This window comes from Terrapene carolina, unplaced genomic scaffold, assembly GCF_002925995.2.
Source record: "Terrapene carolina triunguis isolate 2854851 unplaced genomic scaffold, T_m_triunguis-2.0 Scaffold62, whole genome shotgun sequence".
NCBI lineage: Eukaryota > Metazoa > Chordata > Testudines > Emydidae > Terrapene > Terrapene triunguis.
The window spans coordinates 19,234,634-19,257,158 of NW_020664413.1; the positions used below are offsets into that span (position 1 = coordinate 19,234,634).

General features: G+C 37.4%; 1 protein-coding gene across 1 annotated transcript in view; it reads right to left on the reverse strand.

Moving 5' to 3' along the window:
- The window catches only part of LRP1B (LDL receptor related protein 1B), a 1,279,381-nt gene that overhangs the window by 142,624 nt on the left and 1,114,232 nt on the right, over positions 1-22,525 (reverse strand). Inside the window, exons 62-67 of the mRNA XM_026647738.1 lie at positions 21,770-21,958; positions 20,373-20,521; positions 16,620-16,713; positions 11,040-11,156; positions 10,804-10,923; positions 5,552-5,671 (exon numbers count right to left, since the gene is read on the reverse strand). Coding sequence (XP_026503523.1) covers positions 5,552-5,671; positions 10,804-10,923; positions 11,040-11,156; positions 16,620-16,713; positions 20,373-20,521; positions 21,770-21,958 — 789 coding nt within the window. The remainder of the gene's footprint in view (positions 1-5,551; positions 5,672-10,803; positions 10,924-11,039; positions 11,157-16,619; positions 16,714-20,372; positions 20,522-21,769; positions 21,959-22,525) is intronic.

The window sequence follows — 22,525 nt, forward strand, 5'->3', positions numbered from 1 at the left end:
CTGGTGGAAACTTGCTAGTGGAATGCAAAAATGAAGAACAAGTAGGGAAGTTCCTTAAGACAAAGGGCTAATAGTTGTCAGCCTAAATTCCTTTAAAAATCCACTACCTACTTGCAAAAATAATTTCTTGCCCTTTGCCATTTTAATGGTTTCAACATTATACTCTTCTAAATCAACTGTAAAACCTTCAAATCACAAAATTTAAGGGGAATAATCTATTCAAAAAATATTCAATGCTTTAATATCTAACATTCCTCTGAGTGAAATCTGTATTTATATATATTCTTTAACTCAGTGATTCTCAGACCTCAGAGGTTCAGGAGCCAAATTTGTGATCAACATTACCCAAAAGAACCACAGTAGAGTGAATTCATTGTTTCATTTACTATATATTCTACTGACCAAGTATTTATCAACTGCAACTGATTAATAACATAGTAAAAGCACTATGGTTCATATCTAAATCAGTGTTTTAATATCATGTGCTGCAAAGAGCTGCAGGAGATGCATTAAAGAGCCACTTGCAGATCACGAGCCTCGGTCTGAGTATCACTGCATTAACTCATTATTATTGGAAATACTTTTACTTTAAGTAGATCCTACTGAAAATATTTTTCTTCTAAAAATTAATATTTTGTCTGTAAGAATATTAATAAATTGTACTCTGAACGAACTTTCAGGATCAGTAACCTTTTCTTTCTTTCTTTTTTTCTTTCTTTCTTATTGTAAAGAGACTTCTCATGTTTATGAAACCTGACATATTCAGGGAGAAATGATGATTTTGTATCAATCTCAGAAGCCAGTCCTTTGGCAGTAATTCCAGAGTCGTTCTACATTTGATTATGTATTATTTGATTTATCTGAAGAAATAAGGATGATGTCAATTTGCAAAAAGATAATTTGTATTTATTTGTTTATTTCATTAATGGCAACAAAAATTATATCAGACAATCAGTGGACTTCTTTAAAAAACACCTTATTTTGGACAACTTCATCACGTTTCACCAGAAATACGCAACTAAGTATCACATATATTCCCAACCTAAAAAAAAAAATTGCCTTGATGTTTTCAACTCTGAATGTCCATTGCATTCCCGAAAATATTTTCATAGCTACTGCAGAAACAATCAGTAAACTTTTCCATCACTGAGTAGATACTAAAAACTACACAGTTGCAGCAATGATCCAAAGAATGAAATTGAGTAGATGAACAATTTTGCATTGTCAACAAGCAGTAAATTCCAGCTCTGATGTCAAAAAGGAATGAAAGAATCTCTGCGATTCCAGGCTAGTATTTGCTTTCAATATAAACATTGCTACTCTTCATATTATCACAAGGATCATAAACTTGTCTACCACCATACTAGATCATCATTCTTGTCTAATCTTTTCAAGCCAGTGGTTTCCCGCACATCCACTGCTGGGAGAGCTCTTGATGCTAGTGCCAAGAAGTTAACTGGCTCTTTAGAAAATATCTGTTCAGATCAGCTTTCCTCCCATGGTCAAGAATCACATTTTAAAAAATCTTGAAATGCCCGTATGGTCACAAATAAGAATGATGCAAAGTGATTATCTCTGTTCCGATGGCTAATATTTTATGTAAATCTAATTATGACCACATAATATGAAAATTGATACTCTATTCTTGTACTATGAACATTTATTGGCAAATAAGAGGTAGAGATTCTAGAGGCTTCATTTCAAAGTCTGATGAGCTTGGGAGCTTCAAAACCAGTGTGTAGTATTGCTGCTGTTTTCTCCCTGTGCTGTGTGCCTTGATATTTTCTATGGATGCTCCACCTCATCCAACAAGTTGGAACTCAGAATTACCAACTTCAAACACTGAGTGTTGAAGTGCTTTGGAGACCTATCACTTAGAGAAGTCCTCTAGTGGTGAGGTTTTGTAGTTATGACATAGATAACTTTGGTGGTGAAGCTACCTAACTGAACTTGCCAGGGGGAAGCTAGATTTCTGCCAGTGTATCTAGCATCTACGCTGAGCCTGACTGCTCAGCCATCTTGGCTGACACAGACTGTTGTTCTGAGGATTTACCAGTTGAGGAACTCCAGGACAACCTCATATTGGATTTAAAGGAGTCTCCCTGAGGTGCCTCAATTCTTGGGATGACATCTGCAAGAAAATCTGATATCCTTGCAACTAGTAACTGAATCCAAGGTAGTGCAAGTTCATGTATTACAGTTATTGTTCTGCCTCAAAGACATGGTTTGAAGATGCTGAATAGTCTTCCTCACTCCACAGTCAAGAACCAGGGAGTTTGATCTGTCTCACACTAGGGGGTTGAGACCCAGTGGATAGTATCTTTAGAGACAGTATAGGTCCTTCGGATGGGAAAAGCATAATGCAGAACAGGACTGTGGGATCCCCTTCCTATGGATTTTCCCTTCACAGCCCTCCAAAATCTCTCTCTCCACATGGGAAAAAACAAGGAAATTTTGCTAATTAACAAACATAACAAATTCTTCTGACTCCTTTTCTGAGAGGATGCCATATGGTTCAAAATCATTAAAGCCACCAGATTTTTATTGCTTTAGTGAAATCTCATTTTCCATGCCACTACTGTTAATTATTATATTGCACTTTCATAATAAAATAGTTGATTCAAAATTATTTTAGCAATTTTCATAAGCTACTTATAGTATCGGTATGCTTTGTACTATTGCAAATAAACTAATTCAGATGATAAGAGAATGTTTAGGTTTATATACAGTTCGGTATGTTACTTCTATTATTTGAGAGACAAGGTGGGTAAGGTAATATCTTTTATTGGACCAGCATCTTTTTTTGAGAGAGGCAAGCTTTTCAGCTTATGCTGATCTTTTCTTCTTCCTTTCCCAGACCTGAAGAAGAGCTCTGAGTAAGCCTGAAAGTTTGTCTCTCTCACCAACAGAGGTAGGTCCAATAAAAAATATTACCTCACGCAGCTTGTCTCTCTGATATCCTGGGACCAACACGGCTACAACAACACTGCAAATTTCTTTTATTTAACACATTCATACAGAACCATATATACAAAATCACAATCAACAAACTACCTAGCTTCAGTATCTTTGATTAGTAGTAATGTGCTATTTTTGCAGCAAGTCACTTATTTATACTATTTTCCATTCTGAATACATGAGGATTATATGGAGATAAATTAAAAAATAAAGGATTAATATATTACTTCAGAGTTCACACCCTCCACTACATTTGTTAGGATAATACATGGAGGTTGTATTGTCTGTAGCTACTTATATCACTCTGTGGCAGACTTATGGTAGAAAGAACCAGAGAGCCCACTGAATGCTCTTAACTTGAGAACGCTGAGGTGTAACTCTTATTTCTGCTGTTGTTTAGATGCCCCCGCCCCCCCCACAAACACACCTGAAATTGGAGATTTCTTGTAGTTATCAGTGAGGGCATGGGAGGATTGAAAAACTCCTTTCTTTACACTGTTGGAATGGAAAGCTGGGAATGGGCGACAGGGGAGGGATCACTTGATGATTACCTGTTCTGTTCATTCCCTCTGGGGCACCTGGCATTGGCCACTGTCAGAAGACAGGATACTGAGCTAGAGGGACCTTTGGTCTGACCCAGTATGGCTGTTCCTGTGGGATCACCAAATTACAGATAGGAATTCCCTTTTTTGAATGCCCAGAGTCCTGCCATATTGTCTATGCTGGACCTGAAATTTTCCAGTACTTAATGTTGCAAAAGCCTTATTCATAAAAGATCCAAGGAAGTCATACTTGTTTAGGCCATAAGCCCCAATAACCATAGATTGAAAAGAACAGTTTGGTTAGATTTATAGGTGATCTTATCTTTAAGAATCAGTCATAGATTGCTTTGCCCAGTGTTGATTCTATTATGGCTCCTAAGAACGGAATCCTATGAATGGTGGAACTTTAACTAGCAGTGCCTGCTGAAGTGCTCATGGGGCCCCTCCCATAGCTAGTTCAAGTTCTTCCATCTAAACTATGCCCAGTTGGAGCATCCCCTGAGTTTGAATATGTGTAGGTCACTCAAAGAAGAACGAAGTATTTTATGTCATTTTGCAAAGACACATGTCTTAAAGAGACGATATGGGTCCAGTGCAGTGAACCCTTAACATTTTGCATCCTGTGATCTCATGTTGGAATAGAAATGGGTTTCGAGCTATACACCCCATAACTATCCATAAGGAAAGAGAAGGCAGTTACAACCCCTGAAAGCTGTTCATGATCTTCAGGTTGAGGGCCCATAATCTCATGAACTGAGTGAGGATTGGAAACCAGGAATATCAGAATTCTACTTGCAGCCATGAGAATTAGCCGTCCAGCTTTGTTTAAATTACTTAGCTTCTGTTTCTCTCGATTTCTTCATCTGTAAAATTGGTACACTACAGTACACTATATCTACTTTCTTTATAAGTGACCTGGGAGTATTAGTTAGTTAATGAAGTCATAAAATGTTACTATTATTGCAGGTGAATTTAAAACCTTTATAAATAAAGAGATTTGAAATCCAAATAATTAAATTTTATGACAGATTTCAAGCTTACAAATAAATGCATTCAAAATAAAATACATGAAAAAAATCCTTTCCTCTTTCACTTACCAAAAATGAGAATTCCTCTTGCACTTACTTATCAAAATCCAAGTTTGCTGTTTGTCCTGCAGTGTATGATGACATTGCTAGTATGGAAAGTAGGTAGTGACTCTAGGACCCTATACTATTTTACTATTTTTAAACATATTTTCAACTATTACTGGAAAAACATGAACTTGGGCCTTTGCAGTTAAAATGTCTTTCAAGTCACCTTTCAGGTACAAATAGCAAAAATGTAGCAAAAAATGCTAAAGATTTTACTTTTTGTGCAAAGGGGAGCAAGAAACAACAACAAAGAAGTATTCCCAAAGAAAATAAATAAGCTTTTTTTCTATTTACTATTGGATTCATAAAAATCACTACAAAATTCTGCTTTCAGGTTGCTTAACACTTGATGTATACTCCGCTAAGTCTTTGTGAGGCCTGTCTTAGACTGGAATGTTCCTTCAGTTCTCCTGTGATAGCCGATACAAAAATCTGTTTATTTTACACAATGTAACCTAGTTAAACTACTCAGATGTTTATAGCAGTTATTAGTTTTTTTTTATTTACCAGCATTTAGTTGAATACAATAGGCAAAAAATATGTAGAAGAAATTAATAGGCACTGGGTAATTCTGCGATAAGAATTAAAAAAGAAGCCACTAATGTTTCAGGTGAGTCATTTGTTTCATAACTGCTGTCCATAAAGCAGATGCTTCAAGACAGGTAAAATAAAGCTATTCTATCAGATGATTACTTTGAAATAATGACACAGGACATATTTAATATCATTGCAACTTTCCCGTTACAATTTATGGTAAGAAAATAAAAATAAATTTTAAAAAATGGGAAAAGTCTTCTTGAGCAAGAAAGTTATAAAGATACTGGTGTTAGAAATATAAGATTTTAATAAAGCAATGTCACTACTTTTAAACAAAAAGTTTCTGCCTGCACTCCTTTGTGTGACTGTTGTCAGACTCACCACAGTTTGCTTCATCTGATCCATCAGCACAGTCCGGGTCCTCATCACATACCCACAGTTTAGAAATACAGTGTTTTGTAGTTTTACACTGGAAATGGTCTGGAGAACAGCTGTTTTCCGCTTTAAAGAAAGGGAGTTATTTTTAAAGCTAAAAATTTCTGCCAAGACTCAAAACGTTTTTTGTTAAAATAAATAATCCCAAATGTTAAAAACAGGCTCCCTATGAGTTCTATTGTGTTTTTCAGTAATATTTCCAGGAAAATAGCAATCTGTTTTAATGCATTCTCTTATTATTTAATCCATTTGATTATTAATAACATTGTCCAAATGAATTTAGAGAGAGCACAATATTTATGGTGGTGTTCCATTGATTACAAACAAGAACATTTTCAACATAAGTTACATTTGATAGACCAAATGCTAATGATATACTAGTTAAAAGGCTCATCACTGTCTTCTGGAGTCTTTCAGGTCTTGTCTACACTACAGAGTCTTGTCGACAAAAGTTATGTTGACACTCAAAAAGCGCTATAATAAAAATAGGTATTGCATGTTCACACTTGCTCCCTCTGTCAGCAGAGCGTGTCCACAGTTGGGGCACTATCATCGACAGTGTGAGCAATGCACTGTGGGTACATATAAAGAGACTTTGAGAGGAAAACTGGTAAAGAGGAAGTGAAAGATGGACATCTGAAGACTGAAACAAAGGGTAAGGAGCAAGCTTCACCATCCTGGTTGCCATCCTCACCATATCCTGGAACCAAGAGATCCATTGTAACATCATTGGGCTTTTGTCATCCTGATCCCAAGACATGTCCTGACCGGACCAAAGAAGTGGCCCAGATGACATCTCCATCTTCACTGGCTCCAGCTATATCCCAGACACTACATGGGATGTGAGACTTTGTCATGTCCCCTTCCTCTCTCTTGTGCATTTTTTTCAATCTCCCACCTTATTTCTTCTCTTTCCAAACCCTTTCCTTTTTCCTTCTGTCTAATAAGAATATGGCTAAGCTGGCCAACACTGCATGTTTTGTAACACTGTTGTAAGCCTGTGACCAGAAAGAGACAGCTATATGCAATATCATGGTACAATTTTGCCAGGTCTCAGAGTGGTGATAAGACTGTGTACTGTGGCTCAGTTTTGCAGCAGCAAGGTTACAAGTTAAAACCAGTGACAGCTGCATTTTCTATCTTTGCTGTTCTTTCCCCTTTTGTGTATGTTTGTCATGTTTTGTCTTCTAGAAAATGGGATCAGACTTTAACAGCAGCAGCAACAGCAGCTGCAGCCCAACCGAACTAACTTCTCTTTTTCTCTAAAGGACAGCTATTACCATCTTAATACCAACTAAGAGACTGCCAAAGGAAGGGTTATTTTCCTTCCAAAGACTCTCTGCAGCTAAAGGGAAAGGGAACAAGGGATGCTGTTAAAATGTAAGCCTTATTAAATATTTTACATTTCAAATGCTTTAATGGCTTTTCCCTTTTTTCCCATTTAATAAAATGTAATATTTTTCAGTATGTGTTTGCCACGGTACTAAGCAGGTTGAGTTTTGCATAGGAAACCCCAAACAGTGTTTAAAACTGTTTAATGTTGGACAGTTTCAGGGTCATGTTAATACCTTTGACTCTTTGGGCCCCTTTATTAAATCTAAATGTACAGGGAGTCCTCTGACTTACGATGCCTGACGCCACTTACTGCGCTTTTCAATGGACTGCTCGTTTTGCCCTTATGACGCTCGATTTGCATAAAGTTTGCTGGAAATCACTTGCTGGTTGCATTATACAGTACTGGAATGGATCTGGAAGGGGTTGCTTTTGACTGGCTTTGAGGCAGCAGGGTAGCTTATTGCCGGGTAGGGTTGTTTTTGATTGGCTTCCGGCCCCGGGCTCAGCCAATCAGAAAGCTTGAACAGTGATTGGCTGAGACTCAGCATGTGTGCCATTCTCCCTGGCTTTCTGAGCCTGTGTTGCCGGCATTCTGAGCAGCATATGTGAGTTTATATGTTTATCCGAAGGTTCTTTACAAAATACAGTGTACTGTAAATACATTGACATTGCAACATTAGTCATCTATAATTCATATAGTACAAAAATCTGGGTTATTGTGGTGAAAATAGTGTATCAAGCCTTGGTTCAGGAAACAATCTCCCCTTCATACCATTGATTCCTATGGGAAAAGCCGTTTCGACTGACAACGTTTCGACTTACAACGCAATTCTGAGGAATTGTATCATAAGTCCGAGGACTCCCTGTCCAGTGCTACCAAAATCCTTCTGCTCTGTCTTCATTGTTTTGAAGAAAAGTAGTAAATTGAAGAACCAGACTGAAAACTACTTCACAATGTCAACATAATAGCCCAGGTAACAGAAGATTTTGCTGTAAAGAATTGCTGCCAATTTTCCTAGATCCTGAAAGCTGCTTTGTATGGGTGTCTTTAGTTTCCAGGATTTCCACCTTAGCAACTAAACCTGGTTCTTAGTGCACTCATGGGTTTTCCTTTTAAATCCTTACAAAAAGTGCTAGAAAAGTTCCTCACATCAGAGATGGCATGTGATTATTTTCTGCTCAGCCAGGAGTATGAAAAAATGAATGCCCCTTTCCTATAGGGATCCTATCCCTAGTTATTCACCAATCAAAAAGTAATTTTCTTCTCTCACTTCCTTCCTAATGTATTTATCTCACTAGCTCAGGAGATTTCCTTTCATAAATCTCCTTGGAAAGGTAAAAAAAAAAAAAAAAAAAAGACTGGCCATGAACATGGACTTATTTGGCAATATTATGGCCTATGGCAAATTAGTAGAACAGAAAATGACCTTGAATGTGTGTATGCTAACAAATGTTAGTCAAAACATGTAGCTTTATATGGATTTCCCATCAGCTGTAGAGTTCTCATAGCCAGGTTCTAAGCCACCTGCCCTTTGGCCCACAGCACAGTGGGCACGTCATGAACAGAAAGGGGTGGGAGGAGTTATGTCTGGATTGCTTTGCAAGCTGCTTAGTCTCTTGGGCCTGGTCTACACTTGGGGGGGGGGGAATCGATCTAAGATACGCAACTTCAGCTACGAGAATAGCGTAGCTGAAGTCGACGCATCTTAGATTGACTTAGAATCACTTACTTCGTGTCCTCGCGGCACGGGATCGACGGCCGCTGCTCCCCCATCGACTCCGCTTCCGCCTCTCGCCGTGGTGGATTTCCGGAGTCAACGGCAGAGCGATCGAGGATTGATTTATCGCGTCTACACTAGACGCGATAAATCAATCCATGATAGATTGATCACTGACGTACCCTGGGAGTCATTTACCATATGGCACAATTTAAGCACATTCTAGGTTGTGCTAATCTGCACTGGAACTGGGATGATAATCATGGAGCTGTAACCAGCTCTCTGGTGCTCCCCTCCCACTTGTCTGTCCCCCTCCCCACAACGTGCCAGGCATAAATTCAGCACAGCCAAGAATCTGATCCTATATTTCAGAAAACAAACAAACGTTCTTGGCAGTGTTACAAATAAATCCTAGATTATTAAAACTAAACAAAGATTTATCATCTAATTTGCTTTTCATTATTTATACTATTGTTGACTTTTTGCATTTAGCTCAGCTTGGGCAATGAAAAGTCTGAGGTTTGTTTATATTTAGTTTCTAGTCATTTTCAGTTTCAGGTTTTCATGAATTTCATGAACGATGTTGCAGTGTTTGAGATGGAAAATCATGAAGTCATGCCTATGTAGTAAGAGTATTTGTAATAATAATACCTTGCTCTTATATAGAACTTTTCATCAGTGGATCTCAACGCATTTCATTACAAAGGCAGGCAGTATCATTATCTCCATTTTACATGGCACGGTGAACTGAAGTAACTTGCCCAAGATTCCCCAGCAACCAGTGGCAGAGACAGAAATAGAAGCCAGCTGTTCTGAGTCCTAGTCCAGTGTTCTAGTCACTAGGCCACACTGCCTAGTATAAAGTATCAGGGGGTAGCCGTGTTAGTCTGTATCAACAAAAACAACAAGGAGTCTGGTGGCACCTTAAAGGGTACGTCTTCACTACAGATGCATCTGAAGAAGTGAGGTTTTTACCGACGAAAGCTTATGCCCAAATAAATCTGTTAGTCTTTAAGGTGCCACCAGACTCCTTGTTGTTTTTGTCTAGTGTAGTATGTCATACCAGTATTGTAAAAGTAATTGCGACAAAGAATCTGAGCCACTATCCAAAAACATGGCAAAAAAGAAAAAACTGCTTATGGACTTCATCTAACAAGAGGCTTGACTGAAACAAGATAAAATCAGGCAATGTGGTTCCTGAAAAGCAGTAACTGAGCTAACTTAGGCTTCTGAAAGGTGGCTATTAATCATCAATATTCAAGGGTCTTTGTATACACAATGGCCCTTTTCTAAAGAATGCATGGAGTCTCCAAGCCATTGTGTATGTGAAGCTTGAGAAAACCAATTTACAAATGGGGTAGCTGCCCTGGATCAGTGGGGGCTTGAAGAGCAGGCTGAGTGAGTGACGGAGTCATCTCTCGTTATAGATGGCAGTACGGTGCTGATAGGCAGACCAGAAACATCAGAGAGAGATGATTATATTTACAAGATGTAAACTCTTCAATGTTCCCCCTCTGTAACTAAGCTGAAAATACCTTATCTAGTTTATCTTATTAGAAATATAAATGTAGGTATTTTAGCTGAAATGAATTTTTTTAATTCAATTTTCTCTGTTTTGATTTTTTTATTAAGATTAATGTCATATGGGTAAATTTGAGCAGACCTTCCATAAAAGAGAACTCCGTAACCTCCAAGGAGAGGTGCTGTAGGATAAAGAGTTCTAGAACCTATACCCTCTCTCAGTCAAGGGGCAGGAACAAAGATATCCTCTCCCAGTAAATTGTGTTGCCATCAGGCCATGGCAGAGAGTCACATGAGGAATGCTAAAAGACCAAGGAGGAGACAAGAGATGGTGGTGGGAGTGGTCATTGTAATATATACAGTTTAACCCAAATAAGAGACCCATATAATTTTCTAAAAATCAATTCTCTTTTTTTTTCTCATTGTCCTGGTTACAAAAAATTGAAGTCAGTGACAGAAGTATTTGATTTCTGTACACAGAATATCTCAGGTACTGTATGTCAAATAGTCCAAAAGATTAACTGTTTTTCATTGGACATACAGTAATTTTACATATATCTTTTAAACTCTATGTTTAAAACTATCCATCACTGTGCAATACAAAACTCTTTAAACATAACTTACGACAGTCTCTTTCATCTTCTTCATCACCACAGTCATCCTGTCCATTGCACCTTAGATTTATTGGAATACATTTCTGATTCTTTGTACACTTGAACTGACCTGACAGGCAGACATGTGTGTCTGGAAGAGAGATGAAAAAAAAAAGTTTTCCAGATGAGTTTCTCATGAGAATTTAAATCATCTTAGCTAAAGATCTTAGTCAATTTTTGAATTCTGTGCTACATATAATCACCTACCACAGTTGAGTTCATCAGAATTGTCCCCACAATCATTTTCTCCATCACAGATAAAGGCTGGCAGAGCACAAAGTCCAGTTCCACACTGAAAACGTCCTGGTTGACATTTAAATTCAGCTGGAAAAAAAAAAAACCAAAACAAATCTTGCACAGTTGCATACAGGGTTTATAAAACTTATAAACAAAGCTTTTCTGCTATTCAAAATGTATATTGAATTACTTTAAACTATGTATGAACCCCAATTTGAAAGTGTACACGTCAGACAGAAGTTTCATTGATTTTTCCTTTCTGAATAAACTGATCAAATACATGGAATGATCCGAGCCCCATTGAAGTTAGTGAAAAGACTCCCATTGATTTCAATGGCATTTGGATTGGCCCACAATGAGAAAATGTCATGAAATCATTTGGATATTTTTATATCTATTTCTTTATATTAAAAAATATCTTTAACCTATAACATAACAGAGGTTAAAAAAATCTCATTAAGTACAGAAAAATTACCAGCACTATCACAGGGATGGTAATATGCCAATTATATTATTACTCTTCAATGGAGTAATTGAATATATTTAAAAGTTATTAAATTAGGATATATAGACTCAACCAGAGTATTCTGTAGTTACTAAACCATAACTGAACACATATTTTTCAATGATAAGATCGTAGCACTAAGGCTGAGGAGGGTCTCATTTACATGAGACTGCACATGAGTTATTTCACAGTAATGATACAGCATGCAAAACCCTGTGCTCTGATTGGCTGAAGAGGACTATTAGAAGAGATTTATATAATTATTGCATGTGCATTTCTTAATAATCAGATAGTAATTATGAGATCTTACAACCATGTCTATTACTATTTATTTGTAAGCATCAGTGTGCTAAGATATGTACAAAACAGAAGAGAATACATAGTCCCAGCTCTGTGGATTTTTTAATCTGAACAGAAAACACAAGAACCCACTGGGACACCAAGAGTCTGATGCTATCTTAAGTGGATGATTATTATTTTTATTTGTGTTGGTTAGCATTTATGTGCCTTAGGGAAGAAGTCAGCTTTCAATGGGGATTTGAATAAAGAAAGGATGGAGACCAAGAGCAATGATTTGGGAAGGGATTCCAGAAGGGAAGATGATATGGAAACAAGATTGAAGAAGAAAGTCAATTGGTGAGAGACAACTTTGTAAGGGTGCCAGGTTGAGATAAGAAACAGCAGAGATGCAGATGTGGAAGTCCCTGTGCAAACCTTTGAAAGGGAAAGTTTGATTTTGATGTGGAAAGTGACAGGAACTTCCTACTGAGGAGGTTACAACAGCCCTTAGTGCCTCTCTCAGTTGTTTTCTTCTACAGTAAAAGTTAGAAAGTACTGAAGTGTACTAAACATGTATCCCTAACTCTGGTTCCTAAACAGAATAGGATACAAAAGCCTGGGGATTCCCCTATGCTCGTTAAATTATAAAGGGGATTCAGCCGGGAGACCAAGATCTGTCTGAAGCTATAAATGTGTATGCAGTAGATAAACCATCTGTGCTGACAAGTTGCCAAATGGCTATGACAAAACATCTCACTAAAGGGATTAACGTCTGTCCTCTCTAGACCATGAGAGAATCTGTAGTTATTACTATTGAAGGGATTATTATATACATCTGAGATTCTTTGAGTTCTGGGTTTGACCAAAGCCCAAGAAATGGTACATAAATATATAATCCGGTGAAGAAAAATATAGCCAACTAGAGACATTCTGGGTACAACCCAAGAAAGGTTTGTAACAAATCCTACTGTGAATTTATCACAGAATAATTTCCTTATCTGCAAGTGCGTTCTCAACTCTTAGCCCAGAACAGAAATGAGATAAGACTTATGCAACAATAACCAATGTTACAATCCCAGGTAAAGTAGGTAAAATATGCCAATTCTTACATTCTGATATAGAAATAAAATGCAAATTTTAGCCAAGTTATTCTAAAGAGATAGCATGTTTAAAATGCCAAATGTACCACAAGGCTCTTAAATGTGGGAAGACTGCCTGGAAGCTGTGCATTTCAAGAAGTAGTTTACACATTTAAAGATGGTATCGGAAATTTAGAGGAACATAAACAACACTACATTAATGCACACTAGGGAACTTTTAATGTGCACCGGCAGGGTTCACATAGGCTAGCTAATGTGTGATATGCTAGTATGCACTAGAATTTATGCCCTCTCATGTGGATTAACACACCGTGTAGACAAAACTTAAGTCACTGTAGACAGTGAGATGAGGGTATGCAATTGGTGCAAACTGGATAGTCCCATTAAGAATTTAAATATTAGTGTCTTGTTAGTGTTGGAAGGCTTTAAGACTGAATCCTTACATCCACAAATAGATCCTCAATAATGTGAGAGTCAGAAAAAATGATCTACTTTTTAATATACGGACGAGGCACTCCACAGATGACAAGGGGCTACTCCAGTTCTCCCAGCATGGAGATTTCCAGGCTGATCAAAAACATGGATATTGTGTTCCACCAAGGAATGACCTGCACTTCTCTCTGTGAAGTGTATAATCAAACAGTTCTAAATCAGATTAAGATTTTGTTCAAATCAGAAATGAGTCAGATATCATCACAAGTAAAGACCCTGCTGATGTGTAATTTTCTCTTCAAGCTTTTTTTCCCCAAAGGTAAGACCTTCTGGCCAAAAAGGAATAAACATTCAGTCCAAAATGTGTCACAAAGAGTATGAAGTGTTTGTGTCATGCATCAGATCTGCAACAAGTAGACACTACTCAAGAACACCAACTCAGACTGGTTGTTCTCTGATAAAGGTAGTTGACCTGACAGTTGTTCTTACACAGATTCTTTCAGGGCTATCATTTCCATCACCTGTCTCTAAATCTTTTGGAATCTAGCAGCTACCAATGACCAAGATCCAGAACTCTGAGTTGTGATAATACTCCAGCAGATGCTCAGATTGTCTACAACTGAGACTTACTTTGCTGTCAGACATATGCCTCCCAAGACTGTCCTGGGGAATCCTATTCAACACAAACCAGCATGGCATCCTAGGAAAACAGGAATTGTCTTCTCCTGTTTATGTGTAAAGTGGACACTCAAATGACAGTTTAGATCAGGAACATTTCTATTTTATTGTGAAGATTTCAAATTATTCTTATTCAAATATTAGTCCTCAGAAAATTCAAGACCATCTTTATCTCACATATAATAGCTGTGTTTGCTGCCAGAGAGACCAGAGTATTGGGAGTGACAGGCAGGAAGCATTCATATTAAGTTCAAAAAAGAGGAAAGGAACCTCACAGTCATGTCCCTGAGAGACTGTTCACTGAGTAACTTGAGTTACTGAGATACCACAATCATCTTTCCTCTCAATGTGAACTTGTAATTTCCAATTTAAGGAGACATAAGTGTGTTAACTCTGACTGAGCACACTAAAAATAGAAGTGTAGCAACAGCAGCATAAGGGATAGCCGCTCAAGCATGTACCCATTCAAGATGCTAGATACGTACTTGGGTGGGTAGCCCTTCCTGCCACTTGTACCATCGTGGCTACATTTCTATTTTTAGAGTGCTAGCTCATTCAGAGCTAGCATAGGTATGTCATCCTTGAGCTGGGAATTACATTTCCAGCTTGAAATGTAGATGTCCCCCAGTTAAGGGAAGCCTACCTCACTGAGTTTTGCCAAGTATTGAGATGAGGTCTGTTATGCAAACCATTTATTTTGCTTTACTTCAATTTTCTCTCTGTTTTTAATAAATCTGTAGACAACCCAAAATGCTTCAAGCTATAAAGAGAGGTGCTAAGGGGTAAGAAGTTTCTGAAGCCTAATCCCTCACTCTTGGTCTTGATCATATGTGGCACACAGAGTTATGGCTTATCCTCTTAAAATGCATTGCAAAGAGGAGTAGCAGGAGAACAAAGGGAAGAAGCCTGATGACCAAGGAGATGCACATGGGCAGTTGGGACAAGTGATGAATACTTATCCCTTTTATAGCACCTTTTTACAAAGAATTTCAAAACACTTTACAAACATCCAGGTCTTTATCTGAAGCCCATTGAGTACGAGGGAAAGACTCCCATTGACTTCAGTGGGCTTTGGCATAAGCGATTAAAACCTCCTAAACCCATGATATAACAATATTTAGTGATTCCCATTTCACAGATGGGGAAAAAGTTACAGACTATTTAAATGGCTTCCCTGGGGGTAAATAGAATAGGGTTTAATACAATATTTTTTAAACTTTTGCACTTAAATTAAGGGTACTGAAACGCCTCTAGTTTGGTTCACACATTGCAGAATATTCTGACCATTTTTCTGCAATGGAAATTCAATAAAATGTAAAGCTTGACATATTACTGAGGATGAAGCTATTGCATGTGATTTACTACAATGTCCATGTGGTAAACAGACAAGTCAGTAAGGAGCAGAGTTCTAGGTAGATAAATGAAGTAAGGTAACTTGTCATAAAAAGTAAAAAGATCAAGTATTTTTCTATTATTGAACTTGTGAAAATGAAAAAGGCATCATAACAAAAGATTTAGAAGCATATGATAATTGCTTATTGTTACTCTGCTTCAGCATATTTCTTTGTTAAAATGTGGATTACAAATTTTAGTGCACAAGATTAAAATGAAATGACTGTGAATTAGAATTAAAGAGAAATGCAGCGGAGTGAACATTTTCTGTTGTGAGTACAAATTTGAAGGTACAATTAGGGTTGCCAATTTTGGTTGGACGGATTCCTGGAGGTTTCATCACTTGACATAATCTTTAATTAAACATTTATCTTTAATTCCTGGAGACTCCCGGACAATCCTGGAGGATTGGCAACCATAGGTACAATGCAATCATGATCTTTTGATTTTTGGAGATACAGTAAATCACATAAGCGGTTAGTGATTGAGGATGAAAGGAAGCATCATCCTCTAGACATTAAAATGTAGTAAACCAATTCCAAAGAAAAGTGTTTTCCAATACCTAAGACAACTTGCATTCCGCTGTCATGGCAAAACCATGACAGCTTCCCTCTGGGATGCTGAGAACATCATCATGATTGACTTTAAACTATCTAAAACTTGAGAGGGGGAATATTACGGAGGCTACTGTATGAAGTCTGAGAGACTATCAAGGAGAAATCTGCTGATTCTGCACCACTACCAGCACACTGAGCCAAAGTTCCGTAAGATGGTTAGAAATAGTGCATCTCACAGAATCATTTGTACCTGATTTGTAAATTCTAATCCCCAAAACATCCTTTTGCGTTGTTTGTCAAAACAGGAAACTCTATGTGAAATGTATTCAGAATTGTAGCAAGAGTCACTTAGAGAAAAGTTGAACAAATGTCACTATTCAGGTTTAAAAATCCAACTTGAACCCAGTTTTTCAAGAAACTAAGAAAAAGTTAAACTGTGATTTTGGATTTGAAAATATGTACTATAAATTCTTGCCGTTTGTTAAGGATTTTCAAATGACACTTAGCAGTGATCACATTATTTAACTTTCTAACTTTTGCATTACAGTATCTTATACAAGAACATCATGGAAAAAGAAGTTGGATTTAAAATTCAGAATGTACTTACGACATTCTTCAGGTTCATCTGATCCATCCCCACAGTCATCTACAGTATCACATTTCCACCAGAATGGAATACATTTATCAGTTTTGCAACGGAACTGTAGTAAGAAATGGAGCCCCAAAAAAGCCTTAAAATATGAATATTTTTCATGCAAACAAAATAATTTATGAGAAATTAGACTCATAGCTCAAAACTTATACCTGTTTCCCTAATGTGCATCTACAGTTGATTTTGTACAAGATACTTTTTGAGGAGTGTTGGCCTAGATCTTCATCTGGTGTAAATCAGTGTAGCTCCAATGATAGTAAAGCTATCCCATTTTACAACAGCTCAGGATTTGGTCCTTTCAATTTTAATTCAAAATAGAAATTTACATTCCTTAAAGAAATGTTCTTGGGTCTCTTGAAGCATATATTTAACAGCATTCTTTCAGAATGAATCTGAGTAACAGTAGATATGTTGAAGTTGCTTAACAATTCAACCGAATATACAGTTTTGTTTTTATACAATCACTTTTATGTACGTTGAATCAAATCAATGGAACAACAACCTAATTCTCCTGATTCCTCAAAAGGCAAAAATCTGTTAAGTAAACGCCTTCAAAAGGCCAATATTGCCCTTAATCTCAATTAGAAAGTCTGCTGTTCCTTCATTATCGCTGAGAGAAGAATGCTTCTAGGAGTTAAGCTGAAAACACAAATTATTTTTGCCAATAACATCAAGTGGCAGAGTCTGGGTAGTTTAAGAATACTGGTAATCTATTTTAGTTTTTCTATATGGTGCTTATCCCCAGTTATTTAAGTGCTGCACAAAAGTAAGGAGTACAAAAGCCCAGAAACAGAACATGTTTTACTTTGTAAATTCCATCAGGGGAGAGGAGTGTGACTGAGTATACGTTTTCTGTTTGTTTGTTTGTTTTGTTCTAAGAGCACTGATCCTTAAGGAAGTTTTTTTTTAAAAGGTGTGTTTTTCACCTTAATCTGAATACCATTAAATCTGAGCTCAGTCTAAGTTTTTCTGCCAGGGACTTCCACAGCCAGGATATTGCTGTCAATTATGCTTTGTGATCTGTAGTTAGAACTGAGGTATAAACGCTGAATTATTATTGTGGAAGATAGCTGGGAATCGCTGAAGATAAGGTGGGTCCTGTGAAGTAGCCAGGTCCCAAACACTTAAGTGGCCTTGTAGAAAAGGGCTTTCAAGTTCTATTCTAAAGTGGATGATGTAGTATACCCATGTTGCCTCTATCATAAGGTGTGCAGCTGCAAGCCATACCACCAGCTCCAATCTTTCTCCAGTGTTTATGCCCAAGCTCAGGTAGAGTTAATTGCAATAATTCCACCTGGAAATGTGGAAAATAGAGATGATAATGGCTATGTCCTCATAAAAGATAAAATCCAAAAATCCGGAGTCATCCACTCATTTTGCTTAAACCACCAACCAATTTTAACTGTTGGTCATCAGTGGCCTGGGAAAATTAAATTTAGACCATTAAAAAACCTTGGGATCAAAGTCTCCCCATCCCATTACATCTCATACTTGACATACAGATCATCTATTAGCAAAAAATGCCCTATTTCTCTTTGCCTGGCAATACAGCTTTACCTGTTCCCTCTTATTTGAGGACCCAACCATTGTAATCTATACTTTCAATATTCCTGTCTTGGACTATTGATTGCAATTCACTGTATCTGAACTTGGACACAAACACTGGAGAAAGAGGTCACTTGGATATATCACCATCATCTACTTTAGAACAGAGTTGAAAGTCCTTGAAGAACTGCCTCTGTCATAGAAGCATGAGGCTTAGGGAAGAATACAGCTGAGTTGATGTGTTCATTCAGATGGAATTCTCTAACCACCTTTGGTCAGACTTTTGGGTGTGCTCTTAAGGATATGTTGTCCGGGAAAAAAACTGTATAGACAGGATCAGCCATGAGTGCTTGAATCTCTCTCCTACCCTGCTTGCTGAGGTTATCACTACCAATTTGGAAGATTTCAGAGACAAGTGCAACAGAGAATAGATAATCATAAGTTTGAATGGAGGGCCCATGAACATTGAAAGAATCAGGATGAGATCCAAAGGAAGAATCAGTTCCTTGATAGGTGGAAAAACTCTTATTAGGCATGTTAGAAACTTTATGATCGTTAGGTGTGAAATGATAGATTGACCCTCTATAGGTAGATGATGTGCTGAGAATGCTGCCAAGCATACTTTCACTGAGCTCAATTCACTGTTTCAGTTCTAATAGGTGGTATAGACTTATTGATAATGCAACTTCCTGAGAGTTCAGAGATTGCTGGTGACACCAGAGAGAAAATCTTGTTCTTTTGTGGAAATTGTGGAAAGAGTAACCTTATCTTAAACAGAAAGATTTCTGGAGCTATGAGAATAACCTCTTTCTCACATCCGTAACAGCTTTGTTCTGATGCCAGGGGCTTTCCCTGAACAAGTGGCGGCCCTAGTTTGAGAACCACTGGTTTATAATACAGTAATAGTGTATACCATCAGCTGCTTCAACTGCTTATCACTTGAGGTTCAGGCTCCCTTTGTATATAGTTCAGGTAAAGTTTCTCTTCCCTGCTGGGGTGTAGATGCTAAGCTGTCTCATCTTCCGCTTATTAGCTTGATAGCTTTGTTTACCTAATATGTAAATCTACCTTCATTGTCCCTAGCTGAAGACTGGGCTGGCCAGAGAAGCAAACATATTCCTTTGTCTAGGACAGACCTGTTAACCAAATCCCCCTGACATGCCTGGTTTAAATACTTTTTAGTCATAATTGCAACATATATTCATAACTCTTAATACACATCACATACATACATGACACAAGATTCTTAATGATCAATGAATTATTAGTTTTCCAATGACATATTACCTACCACCTTCTAGATACAGATTATAGCCGTAGTAAGGTGGGGTACACTGAATTGGTCAGGCCAGCTAAACTTATTACTTGGTGCCAGTGAGCTGCTTGCCCTCTGGCACTGGGACGCTCTTAGGGTCACACAGGAAAATATTCAGAAACTCTTATTTTTGCAGATTGTTATGTAAACAAATGGGAGCTGTTTGAAAGCTGCTCAGAGGTTTGAAAAGTTAGAAGTCCCCCTGGAGATTAGTGCAGGTGAGGTGGTGAAAAGTGCAAGATATAAATATGTTGTCATATGGTTCCATTATTTATCATATAGTTATAATCTCTACATATGTCGACCCAGATATTATTACAGACTTATTATTAGCGACTCCACAATTAAGGTTGTGTTGAATTTTTCTCTTAAAGCAGGATTAAAATCCCTTGGTTTAACACTTTAATGGCTGAATTTAGTGTTTAAATTTGGCACAATAACTCTTCTGAAGGCAAGCGAATTAACTGTGCCTTTTTTTTAAAAGAAATATATACAACAACTTTTGCAGAGGAAACAAAAATATTTTCTTTCTGAAGTGTTGCCCTCATGATATTATGCTAGTTTACCTCCTTCTTGTTAAACAATGAGTCACACAAGCTCCAAACTTCATACACAAATAGATTTTCATAGCACCTCAGGTATATGATTTTTAAATTTTATATTTAAAAACAAATCATTCTTCTCTTTATATGCCCTAAGCTAACTGATCTCCACAAAGAATAGTTGATGTTACTTCAGAGTTGTGCTGTGGTTTGGTGAACTCTTTCAGGTGTGCACCACTTTCATTACTATTAACATTTGGTTGTAAATAAAGCTGCAAAAATATAGTAAAATGGCAACCGGCTTACCTGACTGGCTGTGCAGTTTGACAAGCAGGTCTTGTTATCTGCAGCAAGGTAAAAATTAGTGGGGCAGGCACAAGTGTGTGTTTTGCCAGGAGCTAAGAGACACAAGTGACTGCAGCCACCATTATTTATCATACACAAATGTTTAGACACTGTGAATGAAAAAGAAAAAAAATATTAAAACCTACCAACCAACAGGCTGATTCGCAGGGGAAGCCCCCCCTAAAAATAAAAAAACAACAAAGGAAACATTTTTTTCCCTTTAGGGAAGCTTCTAGTAATATAAACCTGTTACCTCAGCATACTTTAAATCTCTTTTATGGTAAAAAGGAAAGTAAAATTCACTAGGTACAAATTACATTATTTTTATAATGTCGTAGTTTATAAAAAAGCATTCTTAAAAACAAAAACAAACAAAAATTCACTGTTTTAGCCATCGGTCTTTCAAATTGTCTTATTAAGGAGCACAAGCATTTTGTATGAGGCAAATTAATTCACTAATAAAAATGCAGATTTGAATGCTGAAACAATGAGAGAGAAAGCACTAATCTTTTACAATGGTGCTGCTAATTTGCTAATCTAGACCAGCTGCCAAATTTTATTTAACTAGAACTGTAATGGACGGTAGGAGATCAGAGAGAGTTATAATACTGTCCTCCTTCTGTAGGTTTTTTGGCCCAACTATTGTTTAAATATCTCTAGGGCTTGTTAGACACCAGTAATTCTTTAAAATACCAACTCTCCTGGTTTTGTAATAATAATATTGAAAGCTTTGCTAATACTTTATTTCTCCTTAGCTGGACTGATTTTATCATCTTTGTAACATAATATCATTTTAACAATTCAGTTGATCTAGTCCAGGGGTAGGCAACCTATGGCACGTGTGCCGAAGGCGGCATGCGAGCTGATTTTCAGTGGCACACTGCCCAGGTCCTGACCACCGGTCCGGGGGACTGTGCATTTTAATTTAATTTTAAATTAAGCTTCCTAAGCATTTTAAAAACCTTATTTACTTTACATACAACAATTGTTTAGTTATATATTATAGACTTATAGAAAGAAACCTTTTAAAAACGTTAAAATTTATTACTGGCACGCGAAACCTTAAATTAGAGTGAATAAATGAAGACTCGGCACACCACTTCTGAAAGGTTACCGACCCCTGATCTAGTCAATATCAATAACTTGTTCTTCAATAATTTCAACTTGATATTTAGTTACTTAAGAAATCTACCAAAACCACTGTACAAATACTTATAATCATTGCATAAAAATGCCCGATCCTAAAACAAAAAACCAACCCCCTCCTCCCCCCAAAAAAACACTTCAGTGAATTCAGAAATTAGATGTTTGTGAAATATGCTGATGTGCTGTCTGAAAAGCATGGATAGAATAATTACCATCAGGTTGTCTATAAGAATGATACACCTGGATATCTGTTATGGCATGCCATGAGTTAATCAGGGATATTCTGTCTGCTCCAGAGGTTTTGTGGGCACGGCTCAGTGACTTGGTTTTCCCATCTGTCCAGTAGATGTAGTCTTCAAACAATGTTAGTGCAATCACCCCTGGAATATCTTGATTAGGGACTGTAATAGGAGATGGTAAGATTAATGTTCAGTCTTGGAAGACTGCCAGTTAAAATATTCCATACTGTATGGGCTGACAGATACAACCACTGCATAACTTCTTGTGAATAACTGCCTTGACAATCTGTCAAGCCTGCAGGGTACTTTACTACCAGTTAAAATAATGCAGGATTGGGTGCAACAGCTTTGCTTGCATATATTTAGTGGGCCCAACTACTGCAAAGAAAATGAACGAATTTCAGTTAACAAATATCTACGTCCAGATTCTAAACAAATGACATGTTAAATTTTAATAAAGTAGTTAGCACATATACACCTCTACCCCGATATAACGCTGTCCTCGGGAGCCAAAAAATCTTACATAAGAACATAAGAACGGCCGTACCGGGTCAGACCAAAGGTCCATCTAGCCCAGTATCCTGTCTACCGACAGTGGCCAATGCCAGGTGCCCCAGAGGGAGTGGACCAACAGGCAATGATCAAGTGATCTCTCTCCTGCCATCCATCTCCATCCTCTGACAAACAGAGGCTAGGGACACCATTCCTTACCCATCCTGGCTAATAGCC